Below are 25902 nucleotides of genomic sequence, written 5' to 3' on the forward strand. Positions count from 1 at the left end.
ATTTAAATCCTCACACACACTGCATTGGCCATTCCTATTTTCCTCCTCTCCCTCCTGAAATACCACAGAAAAAACAGTAAAGGAAAACAAAGGATATTAAATCACAAGGAGAAAAAAAATGGTAACAGCATGAGGAGACCAGAGAACGCAACCATCTTTTTAAAAATGAAAAATGGATGAGGTAGGTCTTCCTAACAGCCACAGAAAGGGGCACAGCCTAAATTACTTACAGAAGGGATATTCTGGAAAGGTGAACCATTCTGTCCAATAGACATCCAAGGTACTCGAAATCTGAAACCACCCATGTTGCAGAAGACAGAAAACACCAGTGAGGCGTGGTGCTGGTGACAGGGTAACTGGGTCGAAGTGTGTACACAAAGTCATTGGATCCTGGTCTTGTCTACCTCTTCCCACCTCCACACAGTTTGAGGGGAGACTCTGGACTTGAGGACACCAGGCAGTGCAGAGACTCAGTGTGGGAAACAGGGAAAATACGAGTCCTACACATAAGAAATGGCGGGACACTCAGCTTGACAGAAGCCATGCTTTGAGTTGTATGTCCACTTAGGTGGGGCCCAGGCTGCCTACAGCTGCTCCCCACTTGATGGCCTCAGCAGTCAACAGAATGAACCAGCCAGAGTTCTAATATCAGGCACCAAGCTACATCGTTTTCATTTCTAACAATGGCATGAGAAATTGGGACTTACGGCTATGTTGAAAGAACACTTCCAGAACCACAGGCCTCAAGAGTACAAATCTGAAAAGCTGTAAAAGAAGTCATCAGTCCTTGGAGCCCCAGAATTCAGAGCAGCACTGGCCCTGGACATGGACAGAAAGGGCCCTTCATCTGGGATCCACATTTTAAAGGGCTCTGCTCTCTGGCCCTCTTCTAGCTACCTTCCTTGCAGGAAAAGAAACCCTCAAGTGAAAGGGACATGCCCACTCTGAGCCTAACCCCTTACTCCTACTCTAAGAATATGCTCCAAGAACTCAGGACTACCCCAGAATACCCTACCCAAACAGCCCTCAGCCTATTTTCCATGGCCTTGAAGGGCCGAGGGTCTTCCCCAGATCTGGCCTCCCATGGTAAACTACACAATGATTTATGCACCCGTGGGCTCAGAAGTGGTCAAAGGCTACTGTTAGTGGAATACAGTCAGCGACTGAGCAAGAAGGTTTGGGTGTCCACACACATAGCACTCAAAGCTCCTTTTTGTAGGGGATGGAGCCAGGGGTGGAGAGAAAAGGGGCCCACATTCCTTGGCCAGTCCCATCTTGGCTCAGAATTCCAAAGAGTCCAAAGAATCCTAAATTCAAACCTGGCTTTCCAGTTCATTATGAAGGTAAAGTTGTTATAATCAGTAATAGAACTTGGCTTAATATTTTTGTTGGCCCGATTTATCACTTTTAAGTATTTAGACATACAACAGCTATGCTTTCGCAGGCACCCTTGCCCTAGGCCCCACAAACATTAGGGATGAGCCTCGTTCAGAACAGGTGCCTCAGAGACAGGGAAGGTCAGGAAGACTCACCTCCTGGCCTGCTCCCAGCTTTAAGAGTTATTCCCATCTGTTGGGAATCCCTAAAGGAAAAACTGTTGTAAAACACGCCACTAAAAGCAAACAAATCTTAAACACTGCTTTCATGTATGATTACTCTGTATTTAGCCCATATGACTTCCGTGCTTTTATTTAAATTACCTCACTTAATGTTCCCAACAAACTCTATGAAGTGGGCACGGATATTTCCTTTTGATTAGTGAGCGAGCTGAGGTTCTCAGATATTAAGTAATTTGCCTGAGGTCATATTGTTGTTGGTAACAGGAGGGAGACAACTATCTTGAAATTGCCTTAAAAGACAACCATCTTTTTTACATGGCTCACAGAAGACTGGCCACCTTGTGATGAAAACAGTCCATCAAACTAATCCCAAAAAGATGAATATGTATGCTCTGTGTAGACCCCCTCTCCTTCAGGCCTCACACCCATCCTGTGGGAAAGAGGTTAGTAACTGGCAGACCTGGGACTTAAACCTGGGTCTGCATCACCCCAGAACCCCACTCCCTGCTACTTCCTTTGTTGGTAGAAAACAGCAGACTTTCAAAAGAAAATTAACAGGGGCACCTGGCTGGCTTGGAAGGTAGAGCATGTGACTCTTGATCTCAGGCTTGAGCCCCACATTGAATCAAGCACATTGTGTGCAATGGGCCACTCAATTCCAACCCAGCACCCTTCACAACTTCCTACCCAAGAGAGAGAAGCAACACTCCTCTGAGGCCATGCGCGTGGCTTGCTGTGTATCTGGAATTCTCTCATCTGAGCTTTGAGGTGAAGAGCTGCTGAAACCTACACAGCACCATTTCAGAAAACTGACTGGAGAAGCATGACGTGGTGTGGCGTGATGTGGCATGACAGAACTGGAAGCCTAGGGCCAGCTGGGTTTACGTCAGGGTCCGCCCCTATGTGTGTGATCAGGGACAGGCTGGGTCTGGATGGAGCAGTAAGCTCTGTCTGTTGAGGCGGCAGCTTGTAGCTCTAGCTCACAGCCATCATGAGGTGGTATAGGTCGGTCTCACCAGACCTTCTGCTCTTGTCAATAGAAGACAGAAATGCAGACTGTTTTAAATCTCTCTCGATTTCTAAATGTCAGTAATTAATTCACTAAAAACAGAAGCTAGGCTAAAACAAAAATGAAACAAAGTCTCTGTGCAGTTCAGCTAATAAAGGTTCGGGTGACCTGAGTCCTCCTGTGGAGGGGACCCTTTTCATACAGCCTCCACATCACCGTTCTTTTTTCTTTCCATTTCACCCTCAAGTAAAGTTCTTCCTAAGCTATCTATTCTTGTTCATGAACTGTATCCCATGTTCCACCTAATCCTCACACATCATTACTTCCTGTGCAGTCTGGGGCAGGTATCCTCATTCCTAAGGTAGAGAAGTCAGGACTCGGAAATCCCCACCTCTAGAAACATCAGAATCGAGCTTCTAGAGCTTCATGAACTGTAGTCCTATGTCTTTTTGCTGTCTTTCATGGTGTACTTAAAAAATAGACACCTCAGGGAGAAGGACAGGTTCAAGTGACCCTCTCAGCTTCTCTCGCTGGACCTTGTGATATCACCGCATTCCACTTCTCCTCCAGCCCCTCACTGGGATGGATGCTCAGGCTCCTTACCCTGTTGGAACAGAACTTGCCTCCTAGGATTCTGTGACTATTAAGTGACCTCATGAAAAACTGCTTGGAATGCTGCAGAAAGCATGAAGGACTGGCTACTGTTTTTATCATTTTATTAGGAAGTGAATCCCTATCCATCCTGGAACACAAAACTCAGAAACAGGAAAGCGTTGGGCAGAGGAACCCAGCAAAGCTGTGAAGTTAGCCACTGAATCATTTTCCCTTCTGCCTCCAATGGACTTGGAAATAAGGTTCAGTTTAATGAGTATGTTGCAGGTAATAAAACATTATGACTCCCGGGATACTGTGTGGGCCCTCCCCCCCATACACCCCCAGAAATAATGACAGTGAAGAATCCAATTTGCACTCCCTGGGAGAATGGCAGGAAGGCCAAAGCCACCTCTGGCACCTGGAGAACCCTCCCTATAAAACAAGAACACCGGCTGTACCAGTTCCATGAGGTAAAGTGCTTAAGGTTATCAATATAGGGCATTTATAGATTTGGAACACACGGTTTTTACACCAATCCCAAATCAGCAGCTTTCCTATCCTATAGGATGTCCAAGCTTCACATTTCTCAAATGGCTCTGGAGACACATTTCGGTTTGGTGGAAAATTCACTCAGAATACTGGGAAAGGAGGTATGGAAAGGCACTGTGGTTCTTCATATGTATTTTCCTCCTGTTACAAAGGTTGTGCTCCAACATGAGGAAATCTGCACTCCAGGCTTCTCTTCGTGCAGACTTCGACTGCAGAGTGTCACTACAGGTGGAAAGATCCATGCCTTTCTGTATTGGGAAGCAGCGACCAATCATATCTTTTGGAATCATGGAAACTTTCCAGTTAAACTGCCCTGCCCTGCATAAGAAAAGCATTTGCCAGTCGGTTTTCCAAAGACAAGTAGAAAGCCAGAGAGGACTCTGAGTAAGCCAGAAATGGTTAGGGAGACAAACAGGAAGACTCTCAGCACCCCAAGAAATCGAGGGCAGCTGCTTCCTGTTAAGAATGGACCCTGGTGGGGTGAAGCAATGAAAGATGAGGCTTCATTGAGGAAGCGATCAGGATGCTTCTCACTCAAACTTTCTGAAACTGGCATTTGCCGGCCAAGATAGTACAGTTTGTAGCCCAAAGAGATCTGTTTTGCAATGCTATCCTTACAACTTTCTGAATGAGTGACCTTGAATAAGTCTCAGTTTCCATGTTGGCAAGATAGAAATAACGGGACCTACTTCCCAAGGCTGTTGACAGGACCATTTGGTACATAACCTTCCATCCAGGTTCAGGGTGGTTGGGTTGACCGATAAACTGGAAACAAAGGGGAGAAAGGGGAGGGCAAGTTGCATTAGGAGGAAATAAAGAATTATTTTATGGTCATCAGAAACTTTTAGTTTCCCTGAGAAACCTTGGTTTTCCTAGGCCCTTGCCCTGGGGAAAAAAAATTAAAGAAATTTCAAAACATTCACTTGCATTCCCACATTCCATAGGGGAGCTGCTAGTCACCAAGTATTGTTTGGGTAACCTCAGAAGGAGGCCGCACAGACGAGCCTCCTCCCAGCCTCCAGCAGACATATAATCTGGGGTTATTTATGCCAGCATTCCTACCCCAATCAAAAACTCTCTGACCTGGCTTGTATTTTCTTGATGCTTTCAATTAAGGAAATAACAAAACCAACTCTGTCCTACATCCATGGTTAGGCCTGGCAAAAATGGACTCAGCTAATTACAAATTTGGCCCTGGCTGTTTTCTTAAGATGCCCTACAGGCCTGGGTGTGCACAGTTATAAAAATGAATGAGTACAATTATTTCGCAAAGCAGCCTAACAGTTTAGTTCACATTACCTCTCTCGTTTTCCTTCATCACGTCAAGAGTCTGCATTTGGGAGAATTATTTTCCACGTGTAAGAAGACATTTTTCTAAGCATTATCAAAACGATCCCTTGCTATATTGTGGAACACCATCTCCTAGTTGAAGCAGTAAGCAGTCTGAGATATGCAATGGGGGAAATGTTCCTCAAACTGGGCCCTTTGCAAAGTGACACCTTCTTGGAAAATATCCACTTATCCCTGTGGTACCCTATTATATTACTTTTAAACGCTGTACATTGGAAAAGTAGCTGGGGACATCAACTGTTTTGTAAACAAATGGATCTGAAGTACCATAGGATATAAAAAAGACAGCCACTGGTGGTCACCAGGTTGTAGAGTAGCTCCCGCCTCTTCTCACTTCCTATGCTTGCCCTGAGAGGTCTCACCTGTGGCCGGGATTCCAGTCTCCTTCTGAAGTTTTGATTTCCCTCCTGGGTTCCAGCTCTACATGCTCACTCCCCACTGGACATCTCTACTTCCCTGGTTCAGAGAGCCAAACCACCTAAGCTGGCAAACTCTCTGCTCATCAAGTCTTGCAGATTTATTCCCCCCTCTCCCCTCATTGTTGTCACTCCTCTTGCTCAAGGCCACTATCATCTCAGGCTTTAAATAACTCAACCAAATGCCCCTCTCCTATCTGTTCCTCACACTGCAGCCAGGGAGATGATTTCTAAAATACTTTCAATGCCTTTACCTGGTCCTCCTTAAAATATTTAAAAGTTGAGACTCCTTAAATGGTCCCCCCCCCCCCAAAAAAAAAAGCAAGCAAGCAAATAAGCAACCAGGCTAATATCTGGTCCCTGGTTGGCATCCCAGGTTCATATCTTAGGAGTTCCCCTCTATTCCTGCCACCTAGGTGTTAGGTCACCTTGAGTGTAGCTCAGCACTCTGCCTCCAGCCTTGGAATATGGGGGAGAACTTGGGCTGTGAAGAGACACTGCCTGGAACTGTAGCTCACCTTGGCCACTTTGTGTCTTTTCTAGATGAGGATAAGGGTAATGTCCATCTCCTATGGTTGTGAGGATTAAATTAGATAAAGTGGGAACTGCTCACCACAGACCCAGCATACAGTAAATACTCAGCAAATGCTGACTGCTATTTTAAGGCTGCTACTCAAGGTTACCTATGGTGGCTGCACTCAAGGTTTCTGCTAACACCCCATATTTTAAAAAGGTGTCCTCTTTGAGAGGATGAATTAGTAAAAGTTTCCTTTTCCTCTGGGCTATAGACAGTACTCTGCATCCCCACTAATACCAGACTCCTGTTCATCTTCTAGAATTCCACAAATTCACTCCCGCCTTCCCTTAGTCACTAAAACTTGATGAAGTACCCCTCCTCTCACTCCCACAGTACCCTGCACATTCAGCTCTGTAACATTTACCTTACTATGGTACAACAACCTCACTATTTCTCTCCCTACCCACCTCCCACTTAGACCGAGAGGTTCTCGAAAGCCAGGGACTGTCTCAGTCTCACTCACAACTATTATCACCCATGTCTTTACAAGATGGATATTCATGAAGCATCTGCCAAATTAACTTCATCCTTCTTTCTCCAAATCCTTCTACAACCCCAAATTTCTTCTGTTACTCCATCCCTTCTATACCCCTCATGCGTGCTCTATAGTTTGCTCTGCTTGGGTGGCATTCATTCTTTCTCCGATGCCTGCTGTCCTTCCCCTACCCCAACACATGTACATACATGCGTGCATGTACACACACACACACACACACACCTCAGAAAGACGACATACCTCAAATTTGGCCCAATGTTCCCATCAGGGAACAATGTGCCTATTCCCGAGGACTGGATGGAAGGGGAGCTTTTAAGGGAATTGATCCTGAGGGAGGTCCTGTCTCCTTCCCCCCCCCTCTATATTATAATATGGGGTTGCACTAATATTCTGCTTGAGAGGGCTTACTGGGGCAAAGGAAACAAGAAGTAACCTCAGGGGTTAAAAATCAAAGAATTCTCTCAGTTTAAGGATTAAGTAAAGCAATAAAAGAGTTGGCCTCTGAGGTATATATCATGCCTGTCCAAGTCTGTAGGGGTAAGAGAATAGATGAGACTACTTGCAAGAGATTCCAGAGAAGAAAAATTGTACAGCATTCATTGAAGTATAACATATCATGTCTTCGGTAACCTACTCAAGCTTCCTTTGCCAGGTTGGAAAGCAAGCCCATGAGGAACTAAGGACCCAGAACAGCTGGTGTTGCCAAGATGAAATCAATATGCCTCTGAAACCTCTGATGGTTATGACCCAGCCAGTCCAGATCCTTCTTTCTTCCACCTAATATTTTTAAGCATCTCCTAGTCTCCATCAACCGTGGGGATAACACAGACATACAAGGCAAAGTTTGCCCTTAATTATTCACGGAAAAGTAGGGAAGGCAGGCAAGAACACAAATAAGTATAATCCCATGTGGTTAGTACCACATTCAAGTACATATAAAGTATACAGTCAGCACAAAGCTGTCAAGAGCAACAGCCAGCGGGGGTGGGTGGTCAAAGGACATAGCACAGAATACATGATCTTTTGGATGGCCTCATCCATAAGAGGTGAGGTTTTAACTGTGACTCACAGGATGAGTAAGAGTTCATTAGGTAAGGAAGAGAAAGAATTGCAGGCAGAGGGAGCTAGATATATAAAAAGTCACAGAAGCATAAAAAGTATCCTGTAAGCAGAGAAATGGAGAAATCAACTAATTCAATATGGCGGAGAACGGGAGAAATCATGCGTGAACAGGCAGGGCTGGAGAGCGGGAAAGGTGTGATGACAAAGGGAACAAGCTTGCTCTGAACGCTGTTGCATCTTGTTTAGAGAGATGTTTAAGCAGCAAGACCTGGCAGCTGTGTGAAAGGCAAACTGGAATTTGGCAGGGACAGTAGGGTAGAGAGATCTAGAGATCACTGAGGCCCACTGCACTTTCCACGTTCTCAGCATGCTTAAGATTACTTACTCTCCTAGAAACTATCATCAGAAGGACCCTCCCTGTTTTCCAAGTAATTTGAAACTCAACAATGAACCAATCTTTGCCTAACAAAGTGGAGAAATCAGAACCATCCAAGCTGGCAATTGTTAAAACACAGGGAAACAAATATGGCAACTGGCTCTTTCCCATTTGACCAAAATCAACATAAATGCGGAGAGGAAACATACTTGACAGCCAAGGGAGAAACACACAGTGAGCTTCTTTGCTTTCTCCCCAGGACGCCGTCAATGCACAGAGCATTTAGAATAACTGATTTGATGGTTACAAAAATCTACCTGCCTCCCCCCTCTCTCTCTCTCCTTCCCCCTTCTCTCTGAAAGCAATTAGAGAAGAGAGCTTCATTCACACTGAATCTAAAAATAGATGATGGCAGAGTTCACGGACTGACAGCTGCATTCTCATACAGTAACTAGGAAAGGAAAGGGATGGCTAATTTAACTTAACAACTTCCAAAACAAACAGTGCAGAAGTAGTCCAGGATAAAGAGAAAACACGAAGGTCAGTTCTTCAAAGAGCTGGAAGAGGAATGGGGTCACTCTGTGGCAGTTTATTAGTCCTCCCCAAATCCTGATGAAATCAGCTAAGTATTTTGCCCAGATCTGCCCAGAGTCCCTCAGACAAGAGCACTGGCCGATGCAGCTGCTAAAGGAATCCAAGCAAGATCAGGCAGAAGGACCCCGACTTGCCCTCTTAATTTCTTCGTGCATCATGTGGACACCCACAAGCTAAGAAAATCACCGTATTTTCTGGATAAGATAAATGAGCGCATCTCCCCGGCCCCCACCACCATATTGAAATCACACACCCTAGCCCCGGGCAGGGAACCAAAAAAAGTAACCCAGGAAATAAACCAGGATCCTTAAGAGGGAGAAATCAGGTGTCTAAATGGAGTGACCATTTCTTTTCCTCTCCCGGGTCCTCAAGTGTTTTAGCTTCTCTCCTCACGCTGGCCTATCCAGGGAGGGGGTGATGGTTGGGCTTCAAAGAAACAAGGGAATGCTTGTGGGCGGGGAGCCCTGGCTCTCAGGGCTAAACATCGGAGCCCCAACATTCCCGTGCCCCACTGCCTCCATTGCCCTGGTGACTAAGCTGTTTCAACAGCTGTGTTATTGCTGGAGTCAGGCCAGTGTTCCTCACACAGAGGATTTGTTTCTCGAGGCTTCTGTGGGGAATTCAGGATCTGGGGCATTCTTTGCAGCTCAGGTCCTACCCTTGATCAACTGGCAAGGGCCTTCCCCGGACTCCAGCTCCAGACAGCCATGGGACCACATTGGGCTGCCACCCAGCTATCCAAGTGACAGACAGCCTTGTAGCAACACAAAGAGCAGTGAGAAGGCAATGTGTCAGAGAGAGAGAGAGAGACAAAAATCGAAAACCACCCTTGGCTGAACCCCAGAAGACCCCCACTGCCCCTCCCTCAATAAAAGGCACCTGCACTAACAGGATGCTTTTCCTGCTGTTCCCCTCCTGCCATCTCCCTCAGTCTCTCCTTTGAAAAAACTTCTCTTTCCTTTCAGGTGTTGTTGGCAGCCCCTCTGCCTCCACAAGCTTGCCGCTGAGCAGGAAGTCCAGGCAGCTGGGCCCTCAGACCCTGGCCTCCCCATCTCTCATCACATCACATACACTTATTTATGTTCCCATCACCTGAGAGGTAAGTGGAGTCTGCTGACTTGTCCCCTCACTACCCCGATCTCTAGGCTCTTTGCTAGAAGAAGTAAAGAAGTGGGCACTTCTTTACTAACTGTGCTGAGGGGTGGCCCGTATTTCCTGTGGGTGGCCCCAATTTTCATTTTTAGTCCATTCTAGGCTGCAACCAAGAGCCTGATTACCCCACCAAAATCAATCATGCTATCTTTTCTGAAACTGAAGAGATCATAGAAATGTCGAGTTTTCTTGTAAAGAAGGTACTGTGTTTTTAAAAGAAATAAAAGAATGATCTTTAAAAGCTCCTATTTGTGAGTGCCTACCTTTTCACATACATCTGTGCCAGCCTGACACGGATGATCGGCCTCAGTCTCAACATGAGGAAACTGAGGCCCACGCTCGCCCACACTGCTAGTGCAGGAAAGAGGCAAAACAAGAACCCAGGGGTGCCTGACTCCGTAGCTCAAGCTGTTTGCCATTATGTCACACGTTAGGTGGAGTTAGGAGACCAGTTTCTTGTTCTAGGTAAAGCCACTTATTAGCTGTACAATTTGAGTAAGTCATTTTATGTACCCTTTCATTAATTACTGAAGTTGGATCCACTAAAGTCCTTCTAGTTCTAACATGCCACGAATGCAGAAATCTTAACAAAGGACCAGCTGCTGAACTGCCTTCTGCACTTGAGGCATCGTGGCAAAAACAAAGAACAATAAAACAATCCCTGCCCTCAGGGCACTTGTAATGGCCTTAGTGACAAGGGATAAAATCTTGAATCTGACTAATACACAAGTTAAACCATACCAAATACAAAAATACCAGAGTACTGGGCAGTACCTGAGAAAAACCCTGTCCTAACTGGAAAAAGACAATAGTACATTTCAACAATGGTGTTTCTCTCCCACCCCCCTTCACCCCCAAAAATATCTTTGTGCTGCCAGCAGGAAAAGCCAGCTACCAGAAGGGATTCCGTCTCTTTCACGGGAAAGCTTTGTTTCTGACAAGTTTCGTAAAGGAAAAAGTAGGCTAGAACAAGCTTTTTATTTCCAACCCACCTTTTCTTCATTCCCATGAATGAGGAGGGGATACAAATGAAGGCAGGCAGCCAGGGAGAAAAATAATATGGCTGGTGGTTCCTGACCTCTTGGATTCCTGCCGTCAGAGAAGCCTGAGAGGCAACATTTAATTGTGGAAAAACCAGCCTTGCTCTTCTCTTATCTTTTTCCTCTGTGACTTAAACCCACAATTACTGGCAACCCCTAGATTCCGAGTCACTCAGCTGGTGGTGGCAGCGATGGCTGTGTCTGTAGCTGAAAAGCAAAAGGGGAGTCAGATTTTTACCTGCCTCCGAAGGCAGCCTTGCGCGAACAGCCCTAACCCAGCTTTACGACTTCTCCCATTAAAAAGTTCACAGATGCCCTCCCGTCGGGAATACCACCATGCGAGAAGTCCAAATGGGAAAAAAAGAAATGCAGTTTCCAGCTGCTGTTATAATACAAAGAACAAGCTATGAGTCTCGAATCCTCAATTCCACATTTTATTTCAGCACTAGAGATGTGATTTTCAATTTCTTTTCTTAAGGATCAAACTCCAAATTCCCTTGCCTGGCCATCACTGCAACTCACCAACTGCCCCTTTCGTCTTTCAGCTTTTCTCTCCAATACAGAATCCTTCTGCAGCCTAACGAATGGCCTCACTGTCCTTCACACACCACACGTTCTTTCACAGCATTTCAAGGTGGGAGAGTAGGGATCTTAGTTCTGACTTTCTCACAGGCAAACCAGGTGACCCTGGAGAAGTCACTTCACCTCTGTAAATTTCAGTCTGCAGAGTTTGAAGAGGTTGTATTCCAGATACAATAGATTCTTCTATTCTCATCTTAAATTATTACCCTATTCCAAAACATTTTAATTTACATGTCAACATGTTTATAGTCAAATGTCATTAAACCATGCCTTGTGGGTGTATTCTCCTCAGGATGCTGAAAATTTTCCATGTCTTCTATTTTAGGGTGTTCTCCAATTGCTTAAGTGCTGATCAATATGTGACTTGAAGCTCACATGGGGTCTCCCTAGATCATGAAGCTGGAGCTCTTACCTTGAGACTCATAAACCTCTGAATCCCACAGATAACTTCGGGGATTCAGTTGAAGAAATACAAATAAAATATGTCTGAATGGGACCTATGCACATTTTTCTCCCAAGTTCAAGGTCCTCGATCCAAAGTTAAAAACTACTGTCCTTTAGTAATCAAAGGCCTATGGCCGGCAACCATGCAGATCCTTGTTTTGCACACTCAGCCCTGCTGTCCTTCTTGCTGGTCTTCTATGTTCTCTCCAGAACTCACACTCCTCCTCTCTGCTCAAGTCCAAGAATAACAATAACTCACCTTTACTGAGCATTTACCACATACCAAGCACTTAACTATGAAAAAGCCACATACGTATTATTCTAGTTTCATCCTTAAAACAATCATATAAGGATGGCACTACAAATTACCTCTATTTTATACACGAAGAAAATGAAGTACAAGGAACTTCATTAACTTAACCAAAGGTGTCATGAAATTTTTAAGTGTCAGATCAAGAATTTAGCCCAAAACACTCTCGTTTCCTTGAACAAAATACAGCTACTCTTAGACGTTTCTTTGCCTCATATATTAGAAAGTCACAAATTCCAACATCTCCTGGAAGATTCCACTCTTCAGGACTCAATTAAAAAATTACCTTTCAGTGAGTTAATCATTTCCCCTTCTTTGTTCATGGAATGCTCTGGGCACTTAACACTGAACACACTGGTGTAATTTTTTCTTTCTCTCTGAACACATTAGTGTAATTTTTTGTTTATTTCTCTCTGGACTAGACTGTGTGCTCCTAATTAATTATTATGAGTACACCTTGAGTATTTATACAGCCTGGGGCTATGTTAAGTATGGAGACAAAAAGATGAACAAGATACAGTCCCTGCTCTCAAAATGCAGTCTTGCAGGATCGAGAGAAGTAAACAAAGAAGGGCCATGAGGTTTTTTTGAAACTGTAGTATAAAAGATAAGGACTTAAAGTACAAAAAATGCCAGCACATAGTAGAAGCCCAATAAATGACCACTGAATGAATAAAGGAAGTTGGGAAGAGGGCCTCAGAAGCTGGCCTGTTGAATTAAAAGATCCACCTTCCCTTTATGAAAACTCTTTGAGGTTATTTATACACTGACTCACCTAAAAACTACTTCCTGTGTTGGTGTCTATGATACATTTTTTAATGTCAGACTAAAAATACACTTCCAGTACACCAACCCTGTCTGCCTACCCAAGGACTAGAAATGAACACAAGGTAAACACATAACAAAAGAAAATTACTAGAAAACTCACTCATGTCAACACTAAGTTCATCCACGCACAACGGGGCATCTTCTAAAATGGTTCACACTTGAGGGTCCGTGAAGTCACCTATTTACAAAGTTGAAGGGATGGATACTCATACGGTTTTTATAAAGCCAAAGAATCTGAAGTGAGTCATGGACTCTCAGCAAAAGAGTTGGAGAGACAAGACCTAAGGGATCATCTGGTCTAATTTCCTACTCACAAGATGGAGACGCTACATTGCAGGACAGATAGACTCAGGATGGGGTCAAGGTACAGGACTCCTGAGATCATTTTTGCTTATAACCCCTCTATTTCTCAACTGTGAGACTCTAGACAAGTTATTTAACCTCTCTGGTCTTCAATTTCCTCTCTCCACCAGGGAAACCTGGTAAGATGATCAGATGAAATAAAAGTAAAGCTGTCTTAATCGGAGACGATTTGAATCCCGATTTTGCACAAGAGAGAATCTGATCGCTTTCCTTGGGTGAAGGGCCCATCCTAAACCAATCAGCTGTGGCTGGGGTGCTGAGCTTGTGACCCGCGGCCCACTCAGCAGGCATGGTGGAAGCCCACAGTCTGAGGGAGGGCACATAGTCCGGTTCTGTGAGAATATGGTATGGGGCCAAAGCAAATGGCTGGCAACAAGAGTTCAGTACCTCTGGTACAAGAGTACTTTGTCAGCACCTCTGGTATAAGAGTACTTTGTAAAGAAAAGGCCACCCAACATAAATTATCACCGAGGTCATCATGATGAATCTCTCCACCCCAATGAGCTTTTGTTTGGTAACTACCCGTGACAGGCTACTCCATGCTTAAAAAGACAACTCCGACTAAATGACAGGAACTTTTTTTTTTTAAGAATCTGAATTTAAATATTTTCAATCTTCCCCCAAACCTCACCTTCTTTAGAAGATACAATCTTGCTTCTTAGGTTAGGCCTGGGCTTTCCTTGTGGCCCTGATATGAACAACAGGTAAGACAGGAAAAAGACATTCACTGGACAATTATTTTAGGAAATAACCTAGACCAGAAAAATTTAAAAGTCAGAACCTCCTCCTGCTTTAATACTACTACGTCTCCAACCAAATTAGCACTAATATACCAAAGCAAAAGAGGAACTGGAACCATTTTTAGCATCAGTGTGCATACAATAGGTAGACATGAAGGGAAAATTTTTTTTCGAATGTATAGAGTCCCTGGCACTTTTGCAAGTTGAATTCAGCTTTAACAGAGGGTTTTCCTTCATCTAACTTATTTTTGCTTTGGAAAGCATAATCCAGAAAACGGATTTTTCTTCATATTTTCTTACGTTAACCAAAATAAAGATAGGATTCTCAGTAAAATAACCTCACATTAGCTATGCGATGACTGACTGGCATTTAAATACTGACAGGAATACCCCAAGTTAGAAGAGGAGGAGGTAAAAAAAAAACCAACCCTGAAACCACCTCATATATAGTGAGGGTGCCATCAAGGAATCTGCCGCTGCTAGCTGCTTGACTGTTCACACTCCTCATTGATGTCACCAGGATTTATTTTAGTAACCAGGATATACTTGTTATGGATGCAAAGAGAATCTCCTCGTTTATATTCTAAACTCAGAGCAGGAAATCAGACACGTGGGTGATCTGCAGCTGTGGCACTATAAACAGATTCTAGACTGCACTACATTCCCTGAACTACAGTTTGGGAGATTCAAAAGAGAAAAATAGAAAATACACTATTTTAGAAAGACCACTGCCACTTCTGTCCAAGAAGGCTTGGGTGCTGGTTGGGAGAAGGCTCACCCACCTGCACACAGGTAGCGTCCTTGTTGCCACGTACCACCCACCTACCTACACGGTTAATGTACAACGAGGAGATCCTGCTTTGTCTTCGGCCAGCTCTGCTAGGGTGGGTCAGTATCTCAGGGTGTAAGGTTTCTCCATCCAGGAAATGAAAGGATTAGCCCCTTAAACATTTTGGGATCAAGTAGCCGATTTGAAAACTTGACAAAAGCCACAAACCCTCTTACTCTAAAAATACATACAATAAATATGACTGAAATTTTATATAGAATCCCAGGGGGATTGCCTGGCCCTTGAAATCCACCCGTAAGCTTCCTGGTTGAAGATTACTAGACGAGCAGCACTCCAAACTTCCTTCTGAGCTCAAAGTCTGCAATCGCACAGGTGATGTTTAATAACAGCAACTGCAAATTATTCAAACCGTAAGTGAGTGGTTTGTTATGACTAGAGACTGACCCAATACGATCTCCTTCCCAATGTTAAACCGACCTGAAAGCCAATGGATGACTGGAAGGGAGGAGAAAGAACAGGATATACCAAACTATAAACATTTGTTTAAAAAATCATGGCAAGGTTTTAGAGGAGCCCAACTCTGTTCCTAGACTGTATTTCTTCACTTGGATATACATAACGTATGACAAAATCTTTGAGCCAGATAATGGAGATCCAAAGAGTTTTATAGTGATGCTGTCAGAAGTAATGAGTTTACCAATAATCACACCCAAATGAAACAAAGCCGAAGATTGCCATTTTCCTGCCAATATAAACTTGCTCTCAATGGTTAATTCCAGGGTTGTGCCTAAAGAGTGCCTTGAAGGGAAAGGTAATCCATAAACAAAAGCAAACAAACATGGTGTCCCTAATCTCCACTATCCTGGTTAACCGACAAAATACAGTCTTTTCCTGTGATGTTTTTTTCTAACCCAGGTCAGTAGGTAAGACTGATTCATGTTAGAAAATTCTAGGTTCTCAACTGGGTTTGAAGGGGGCACATGACTCCATAAGAAGAAAGCAGACTGGCCATATAAGCCCATCTCAAATATTGACAACCTCCCTATCTTTTACCTACCTCTGCAAGCCCCACCACATTTAAATTTCCTGGATCTTTTTGGTGTATTTTGAGCTTTTTCAGTTTATCATTTTTGGGGAGGTGAGTGGAGAGGGCAGAGAGAAAATGAGAGGTCATTTCTGCTCATATTGACTCCAATTAAGGTAGATAAAGAAATTTAAAAGATAATTTCAAAAATATTGGTGACACCAGCTTGTAATTTAAACTGTCCAGGGTGCCTGGGTAGCTCAGTCATTAAGCTCCCTACCGAGCAGGGAGCCTGCTTCTCCCTCTCCCACTCACCCTCATTGTGTTCCTATTTTCTCTGTGTCTCTCTCTGTCAAATAAATAAAATCTTTAAAAAACAAAACAAAACAAAAAACCCTATCCCATAAGGGGCAGATAGTACAGTCGGTTAAGCCTCAGACTGAGGCTTGGGTGGTGATCTCAGGGTCTTGAGATCAAGACCAGCAACAAGCCCCATTTGGGGGGCTCCACACTGGGCATGGAGTCTACTTAGGACTCTGTCTGCTTCTCACTCTGCCTCTCCCCCAGCCCCACCCCTGGGGCTCGCTCTCTCTCTCTCTCTCAAATAAATAAGTGAATCTTAAAGAGAAAAAAACAAAAAACAAAAACTATCCAATCAGAAATGTTTCCTATAAACAGGGACTGTAACATTTTCATGATTCAGAGAAGGTCTCTTTTTTGAAAGGAATGGGAGAGAAGAATTAGATTTCTTCTTAGTAGTTGCTACAACGTATTTTGTTAAAAGGACTATCTGATAAAGCATGAAAACCCAGCCACATGAGTACCATTTTACCAACAGCCTAGCTCCATCATTAGCCATCGGTAGTTTCATGGCATATGGAATCCTCTCCCACATTAAGTTCTCTTTGTGGACTCTTCCCAAGAGGCATCTGAAAACATAGAATTAAGAACCAAGACTCCTGCTAATGGCCAAGAATACGTTCACAGACTTTCTTCCTTTGGTAAATTCACCCCTAACCGTTTTAGATAACATGACTGTTTTTGTTTTTGTTTTTACAATTAACAGACTGTTCTTTTATTCTAATTGTCTTCATGTGATACAAAAATGGAAGAGCACAATCACTTGGTAAAAAGTTAGGCAGGACGCTCAGCTATGGTACTTGAGAACAGGGTAATATTCTAATTATTATTATTTTTTTTTTTTACTAGAAATACGTTTTACAGAAATGTTTTCAGTTTGAGAGAAGAAAAATCAGTTGTCAGTTACAGAAATAATTCCATCATTTCATGTAGTCATCTGTAATAATGAAACAAGCAAGTATGACTTAACACTCGATCCTAGCATACATACAGCACAGGGCTCAAGGCAAAACATAATGACTTCATTACCTAAGAACTGAATAGATGGGCCGGCTTTTCCTACCCCATAGCATTTTCCAGTATTTTTTCAGCCTAAGGAATTTTTAAGCCCCTTAAAATTCTAGATTTACTACTCAACACAGATCAATCCATCTTGAGGCTTTCTGCCAATGAATCCCAGTGCTTCTGTTTCAACAGCCTGTAGATTTGAAAGCTGGGTAGAGACATGTCAAAAAAAAAAAACAAAAAAAAAAAACAACTTTCTTTGATCTCTGCACCCAGGTTCCTCAAAAGAAGCCTCATGGAGAGTCTGAGGGTATGCTAAGTATGTGACTTGCAGTTGTAATCAGTAGAGTAACATTCCTTTTCATAAGAAGGCACTGTCTTAGCCAATCCAGGCCTTTCACAGATACATACATAAATTGAGTGACCGATAATGCACTTTAAAAAGAATGAGGTACACCCACTTTACAGGGTATTTTCAAATAACAGAATTTGGTGTCACAGAAAAATCGAGGTCCAACACATAGATAAGCATTCATTTTTCCCAGTGATTAACCCTATATCCAGATGCCAGATGTCTTGGGTGAGTTTTTCTCTGACACCCCTTTTCAGGGTACTCATGCTCCCCTCCATTTCCTTTTTGTAGTAAAAACTGAAGTCCCATGTCCCTTACAACTCTCCAGAAGCACCGTGTTTGTGCCCTGACAAATAGTTTAATTCCAAGCCTCTGAAATATTTAGGAAAAGTTAGTGTTGACCCAATCACAGATTTTGACAGGCTGGTCTGCTAGGAATTTGTCATTGCTATTCACCAAAAGGTCAATTACTTCTGCTTCCAAGCATCTATAAGTCTAGATTCCCTTCAGTGGGCTTCCCTCCCCAGCTCCTGCAGGCTATCGTTTTAAAACTGTCACTACTTCAAAGTTCAACTGGCTACTTTCTATACTTATCAGTGAAAGACAATTATAGGTTTTTAAATGTTTAAGTTTAGAAGGTGAAAGAGGTTCTATTTAAAATTGCTTTTTCAAATGAGGATGTTTCAAATGTTTGTTTGTTTTTTTTACATAACTCACATGGAATATCTTGTCAATAATTAAATATAATATATATACTCTCTAACCAGTTTTATAAATTTCCCTCTAATTTATAAATTTCCCTCTAATGTCACCATTTCCCCCCCTAAAACTATCAATCTGATGAAATCTTGGAACCGATTAAGTAATGATAAACTTTTAAAGAGTCAATGATTTCTACTTTCTGAGGGTTTGTCAAGATCTAAAATTCTAGCTAAAACCTGTATCACCTTATATGGAAAAGTTTAAAAAGAATATATACATTTAACACCAAATGACTAAAAGTCACTTAAAATATATAGTTCTTAGGTTACCTTATCTGCTCAAAGACCCTTCAAAGGTAGGTGAAAACTCTGGCTGTATTTATATTTGTCTTGGAAATCCCAATATTAATTTCATAATCCAAATTGTAAAATCCCTTCTCATTATTTGAAATCTGGAACTCATTTCATAGACTGCCTGTGAAAGTTTAAAGAAAAAATAGAATTGGTCCTGACTTTTCCTTACAATTAAGGTAACACTATTACATCTGAATCTTTGATAAACAGGAAGTCATCCACAGGATCTTGTTCACTACATCCCTGATCCCTTTTCTCCTGTCCTACTTATTGCTGCCAGAAAAGCATCCAAACTAATGGTAAAATATAAGAAGTAGACAGAAGTCTCACACGTTCTTAACATAAGGATCAGAGGAAAACAGATCTATAGTGTCTTATAAATATTATAATATTAAAAATCTCTCTCTCTTTGAGCAAAGACATACCATCACTAGTTTAATGGATGCCTTCCTCAGTGTCCTTTAGCAAAGGTATAAAGAACAAATTTAAGAAAAAAAATATTCCCACAAACCTAACACATAACCTTCTCATATTAAAGTTGACAGCTCCCACCCATGGCTACTGCCCCTAAACAGTATTTTATGACTTGGTTTTCTTGATGGCTCTATGATATCAGTTATTTTATACATTCATTGAAGGAACTGTTAGTTGTCTATCTTAATTTTTCAGTGTGCCCCTATTAGGTATGGGCTTTCACATGGTAAGAAATTTAACAATTTGGGTGCCTGGGTGGCTCAGCGGGTTAAGCCTCTGCCTTCAGCTCAGGTCATGATCTCAGTATCCTGGGATGGAGTCTCACATTGGGCTCTCTGCTCAGTGGAGAGCCTGCTTCCCCCTCTCTCTCTGCCTGCCTCTCTGCCTACTTGTGATTTCTCTCTCTGTATGTCAAATAAATAAAATCTTAAAAAAAAAAAAAAAAGAAATTTAACAATTTTCTAAGATAGGAATCTTTAGTACAATCTTTTCTAGATGGAGATAAAATATATTTTGGAGGCAGAATACATATTTGAGAGAGAAAAAAAACAAGACACATTCAAATTCATTTACATATAGAAATGTTTTAGTTAAAGTCTCACCAAAGGCGGCATTTTTCACGTTTAGGATTAATATTTGCTGGGAGGGGGTGCCGGGGTGGCTCAGTGGGTTAAGCCTCCGCCTTCAGCTCAAGTCATGATCTCAGGGTCCTGGGATCGAGTCTTGCATTGGGCTCTCTGCTCCGCAGGGGGCCTGCTTCTCCCTCATCTGTCTCTGCCTGACTCTCTGCCTACTTGTGATCTCTCTCTGTCAAACAAATAAAATCTTAAAAAAAAAAAAATATTTGCTGGGAGGTAGAGGCAAATGAGTGGCTCAGTCGGTTGGGCATCTGCCTTCGGCTCAGGTCATGATCCTCGGGTCCTGGGACTGAGCCCCACATTGGGCTCCCTGCTCAGTGGGGAGCCAGCTTCTCCTTCTCCCTCTGCCCCTCTCCGCCTTCATGTGTACACAGGTGTGCTCTCTCTCAAATAAATAAATAAAATCTTTAAGAAATATATTTGCTGCAAAGTAACTTATTTGTTAAAATATGTAATAGGTTCTGACCACCAAATAAGATGTGTTGTGTGTGTGTTGGAGGTGGGAGTCCCCCCATATCCAACAATTCTCAGACACCAGCAGAGTGTCCTACAACACAACTCAATTCTGACACTATCTACCTGGAGATGGATCTAATCCCCCAGGTTAAGGGCCGTCCCACAGAGCACCCTCCACATCAGATGCCAATCTCAAGCCCAGGGTGTTACCTGTATTTCTGACCAACTGGCTATAAACTGAGAGGTTTCTACAAGCCCCCATTCGGGTTTAAACTGCTAGAGCAGTTCAAAGAATTACCGGTTGATGACAAAGGATATGAACCAACAGCCAGGTAAGAGATACACGGGACAAGGTCCCTAATGAAATTTTCCTTCCTCAGAGTTTGGGGCCTGGCAGGGGAGCACGAGGAAGCATTCTGGTTTGCCAGCCCGGTAGCTCTCTGAACTCCATTCCTTTGGGTTTTTATGGAGGTTTCATTATATACACACAACCGATTAAATCACTGGCTACTGGTGACTGAATTGACCGCCAGCCCCTCTCCCCTCCCTGACAATCAGGAGTGGAAGTGAAAGTACCACCCCTCTACTTGTGGTTGGCTCCCCTGGCGACCAGCTCCCACACCCTTAGGCGCTTTCCAAAAGTTACCTCATTAACATAAGCCCAATGGTGGTGGAAAGGGGCTTATGAACAAGGCACCCATTTCACCTTTATGGCTTCCGATGCTTTTTCAGGGACTGAGGACGAGACCAAATATTGTAACAAAAGATGCTCCCATTGTTCTTATCACTCAGAAAATTCCAAGGGTTTTGGGAACCAAGAGCCAGGACCAAATATAACATGAGAAGTATATTCTGGTGATCTGGATGACCAAATATATATTTCTTATAAATCACAGTATCAAAACATTGCCTATTCCCCTCATCATAGCACATACCTTTCTTTCTTTTCTGTTTCCCAATCACTGTCTTTCCCAACTCTTTAAAAGGACATGTTTTGTTCAGTCTTGTATCCCCAGTATTTAGCATTTAACGTAGGGTTGGGACATAATAAAGTTTGAATTAGTGAATGAATAAATGTGTTACACAACCAACAGAGATGACAATGGGCAAGAGAATGTGGACATGTGAAATACCACTGAATGCTTCGGGTTGTTGTGCAAATCTGGACCTTCCTCTCAGCCATTCCTTCTGTCTAGAATGCTCTTCTATTTGTCCCCGCCCTCACTCCCAACTTCTCGTCAGGTTTTCACTCTTTAACATTCACTTTGAATATTTACTTGCTCAGCTCTATATACACGCACACACACACACAGAGACTCACAAATTCACGCACACACCAAGGCGGTCTTCCCTTGGTGTGTTCTAAAGTTCTAAAGTTTAAAGCTTTTTCTTTGTATTTCCACAGCCCCCTGCACAAACTTTGATTGCAACCCCTAGCCCATCATACTGGCATATCATTTATTTGCCCATCATTGCACTTGACGATAAGCCCCTTAAAGGACACGGTCTTCACCTGTATCCACATGTCTAGCCAATAGCACAGTGCCAGGCAGTAGTAGACATGATGAAACAGTTTAAAATAATGGGTAAGAGATTAAATGAATGGAAGGAGTTCTCCATTCTGGAAATTATCTCAGATTATCTGTTTGTTCCCAATAAGATGTCTATCAAGCACATATACTGGCAACTCCTACACAAAATAATTTTAATGATTATGTATGGAGATTATTGCTGATACAGGAAAATCAGAGTTAGAAAAAGTGCTTTAATCCAAGGACAGGCCCCAGGCAGAGGTCTCCAGCATACTTTTTTCTCTTTCCATCTCACCCCTGATCCTGTGTCAGTAAAGAATGTTTTTCTTCTCAACCTAAGGTTCTCTATACTGTTCTCAGATGCCATATATAATCACCTCCCCATGAAATGTTTCTATGTCTCATACCCTCAGAATCTTGAACTGCAAGCGAGTAAGCTACAAAAAACAAAAACAAAACAAAACAACCCTGGTTTTATGCAAAAATGAGTGCTCATGGGCTGGCATTCCCATTTTGACAGAGATCTTTACTAAGACAATGGCTATTCTCAAAGCGTGGAGGGAAGAGACATTTTGAAGCACGGGACCTTTCAGAAATCCTCAAATCACTCCACTGGGGTGAGCTCCGTCCTAACACTACAAAGGTGATGAAGCTTGGTGGTTAGGGCAAGGCTCTCAAGCCAGGCTGCCTGGGTTTGAATCCCAGCCCTTCCGCTCTCTCACCTCTGACCTTGAACAACCTCTCGGAGGCCCAGGGTTTCTATCCCTAGGATGAGGTAGTAAGACTCACCTCACTAAATTGCTAGGAATAGGAAATGGGTTAGTTTAAGTAGGATATTCAGAAAAGGGCCTAGCGAGTAGTAAGTAGTCAATAATCTTCTGTACTGTTACTGGAACTGGCTCTCAAAGAACCCAAAGAGAGAAAGTATCCAAGGGAGGAAAGGAATGAGAAGACAGAACACTTACTGATTTGATTGTTCAGCTTGAAAGCGATGTCCAGCTGCAGGATAAACAGCATGAATTGGAACCAAGGACTCATCTCCATGGAGGGAAGAGGGATGTGGACAGAAAACACAATGTCATTGGCTTCAATTTCCCTTGGGATTGCTTCCTCGATGTCTCGGATCTTGTCACATTGGTTGGGTCCCCAGGGCATTAGCCATTTTGTCTTGTGATGGTTTTTACGGACATCCACACACTTCACCGACATGTAGGACACTGCCGTCGTGGGGCCGGGGGCTGAAAAGAAACGGATTTTCTGTTTTAGAAAAATCATCCACCGAAGTGCTCATTTTGGGGCTAACATTTGCCTCCAATGCTCATACTGCCTTCTCTAATCGGGATCAGTAATAGCTGGGGATCCCCCAAATCCAGGTGAGGACCCTTCAGTGACTTCCACAGGCATCATAAAGTATCTCCAAGAGTTTCCCCATTAGGTTTTAAATCACTGTCATTTTCATTGAAAGAATACCTTTGTAACCACTTTGGTTCAGTTACTTCCTTACTCCAAACAAATGTCATAAAAATCAACTGTGCTTCCGTTCCCACCTGCCTGGGGGTGTGGAGGGCTCTGGGACTTCACAGAGCACGGTGTCTGAAGTCAGAAGACCTGTGACTGAAGCCTGGTCGAACAACAGACTGTCAGTTCATCTTGGGTAAATTGGTGAGATCTCATCGTTTCAGGACCCTCATCTGAGAAACGAGATGGTTAGTCTCTAAGACTGGCCAAGACAGTTGGTTTCTAAGATTCTTCTTAGATCTAACACAGCATTTGATGGAGAGAAAGAACTACATTGACCTCGGGCCCTCACTTAGTGTGGTCACTGTCAGAGGTGGGAACAGAAGCTGCTACACTTCAGAGGAATCCAATCCATGCATTTGATCTGTGCATTTCAAAAGTGATCATCACATTTGAACTATGCAACATTAAAAAAAAACACACACTTTTGTGATTATAAAACGGTTATAGGACTATAAAAGAAAATCTGCAAAATACAGAAATTTTCAAGTTCAAAACAACATTTACCCAAAATCCCACTAGAGGGAAGTAACCACTGTTGGAAAATATCAAAATACTATCTTTTCTAGGAGCATGTAATTAGATAAAAATTTACAAATGAATTACATTATAGAACTTTAAAATACATACTAATATTAATATATATTTTTGTAAGATGGGATCACATAATACGTAGTTTTAGAGCTTTTTCTTTTTATTCACGTAAAGAAGCAGAGTAGCACAGTGGTGAGTCCCCCCAGCTCTGGAGCCCACCTGCCTGGTATCACATCCTGGCTCCCTCATTCCTACTTCTGTCACCACTAATCCACACTAAGAAGGATTTGCGTGAATTATTAAACCTATCTGTGTATTAATTTTATCATTTCTTAAATGGCAATAATAACATTATGTACCCTTGTGAGTCACTGTATACATTTAACAAGTGAACATGCAAAGTACAGAACAGGGGCACCTGGGTGGCTCTGTAGGTTAAGCATCTGACCCTTGATTGAAGCTCAGGTTATGACTTCAGGGTCATGAAATCGAGCTCAGTGTGGGGCTCTGCATTAGGCGTGGAGCCTGCTTAAAATTCCCTCTCCCTCCTCCCCTGCACCCCCCCTACCCTGTGCTCTCTCTAAAAAAAGTGCAAAATATTAGCTATTATATTTTCTATATAATTAAAAATTTAACTAATGTTTGCAAAATAACCAGTCAACATAATATATCAAATTTAATCTACCTAATCTAATCTCCCCCTCAGCTTGTAAAGTTTGTCTATAAATAAGAATAATTCTTTCCCTAATATTTTTTGTTAGTAATTTATCTTAACTTTTCCATCTATTGTCTAAATTTATTTACAGCATATATAAGTGTAGAGAAGTTCCAGATTTCATAGAATATCTCTTTACCTGGGGTGCCTGGGTGGCTCAGTCAGTTAACTGTCTGACTTTGGTTCAGGTCATGATCTCAGGGGCCTGGGATCAGCCCTGGATCTGGCTCCATGTTCAGCAGGGAGTCCGTTTCTCCCTTTGCTCCTCCTGACTCATGCCAGCCTGTGTGTGTGCTCCTGGTCTCTCTCTCAAATAAATAAATAAAATCTCCGGGGTGCCTAGGTGGCTCAGATGGTTAAGCAGCTGCCTTCAGCTCAGATCATGATCTCAGGGTCCTGTGATGGAACCCTGCATCAGGCTCTCTGCTGAAGGGGGGTCTGCTTCTCCTTTTTTTTTTTTTTTTTTAAGATTATTTATTTATTTATTTGACAGACAGAGATCACAAGTAGGCAGAGAGGCAGGCAGAGAGAGAGAGGAGGAAGCAGGCTCCCTGCCGTGTAGAGAGCCCGATGCGGGGCTCGATCCCAGGACCCTGGGACCATGACCTGAGCCAAAGGCAGAGGCCTTAACCCACTGAGCCACCCAGGCGCCCTCTGCTTCTCCTTTTGCGCACCCCCCCCAACTCGTGTGCATGCACTCTCTCTCTCAAATAAATAAAAATAAATTCTTTTAAAAAAATAAATAACAGGGGTGGGTGGCTTAGATGGTTAAGCCTCTGCCTTTAGCTCAGTCATGATCCCAGGGTCCTGGAATTGAGCCCCATGTCAGGCTCCTGGCTCAGCAGGGAGTCTGCTTCTCCTTCTCCCCCTGCTCATCTCTATTGCTCTGTCTCAAATGAATAAATAAAATCTTAAAAAAATAATTAAATAAAAAAATAATTAACATCTTTTAAAAAAAGAATATCTCTTTAGCTTTATGTTTTCCCCATGCTTCTGTGCTTAGACCTTCTTTATCTCCAAATTCAATAAACAGCCACTTCATTAATTTCAAGTAATTTTTGTACAATTACATGTTTTAAAATATTTAAATATTTGATACATCTGAAATTTGTTATGAGGTAAAAGATGAACTAAGGTCCCAAGTTTTATTTTTTCTAACTATTTAAATTATTATTTACTGAACAGACTCTCCTTTCTTTTGACTTACAACATCACCTTTATCTTGTGTACACCTACAGGTGGCTTTGGACAATCTGCTCTATTTCATGTATTGGACTGTCATTTCATGGCTCGATACAACATGGTTTTGAATCCTATAAAGTGATGGTTTGTATCAATATCTGACAGTAAATCCCCTCCCCCAATCCATTTCAAATTTATCCTTTTTATCCTTTTGCTGGGATTTGAC

The 25902-nt window shown here is 42.6% G+C and overlaps 1 protein-coding gene across 2 annotated transcripts in view; it reads right to left on the bottom strand.

The window, feature by feature from the left end:
* LOC111143076 (wntless Wnt ligand secretion mediator) overlaps window positions 1-25902 on the bottom strand; it is a 101247-nt gene that overhangs the window by 35005 nt on the left and 40340 nt on the right. The window contains exon 2 of one of the 2 annotated variants that reach the window (XM_022496532.1): window positions 22693-22965. The exons of the other annotated variant lie outside the window; for it this stretch is intronic. Within the exon in view, the coding sequence (XP_022352240.1) occupies window positions 22693-22965 (273 nt within the window). The remainder of the gene's footprint in view (window positions 1-22692; window positions 22966-25902) is intronic. 2 annotated transcript variants of the gene reach the window in all.

This window comes from Enhydra lutris, unplaced genomic scaffold, assembly GCF_002288905.1.
Source record: "Enhydra lutris kenyoni isolate GAN:26980312 unplaced genomic scaffold, ASM228890v2 scaffoldscaffold9, whole genome shotgun sequence".
Taxonomy (NCBI): domain Eukaryota; kingdom Metazoa; phylum Chordata; class Mammalia; order Carnivora; family Mustelidae; genus Enhydra; species Enhydra lutris.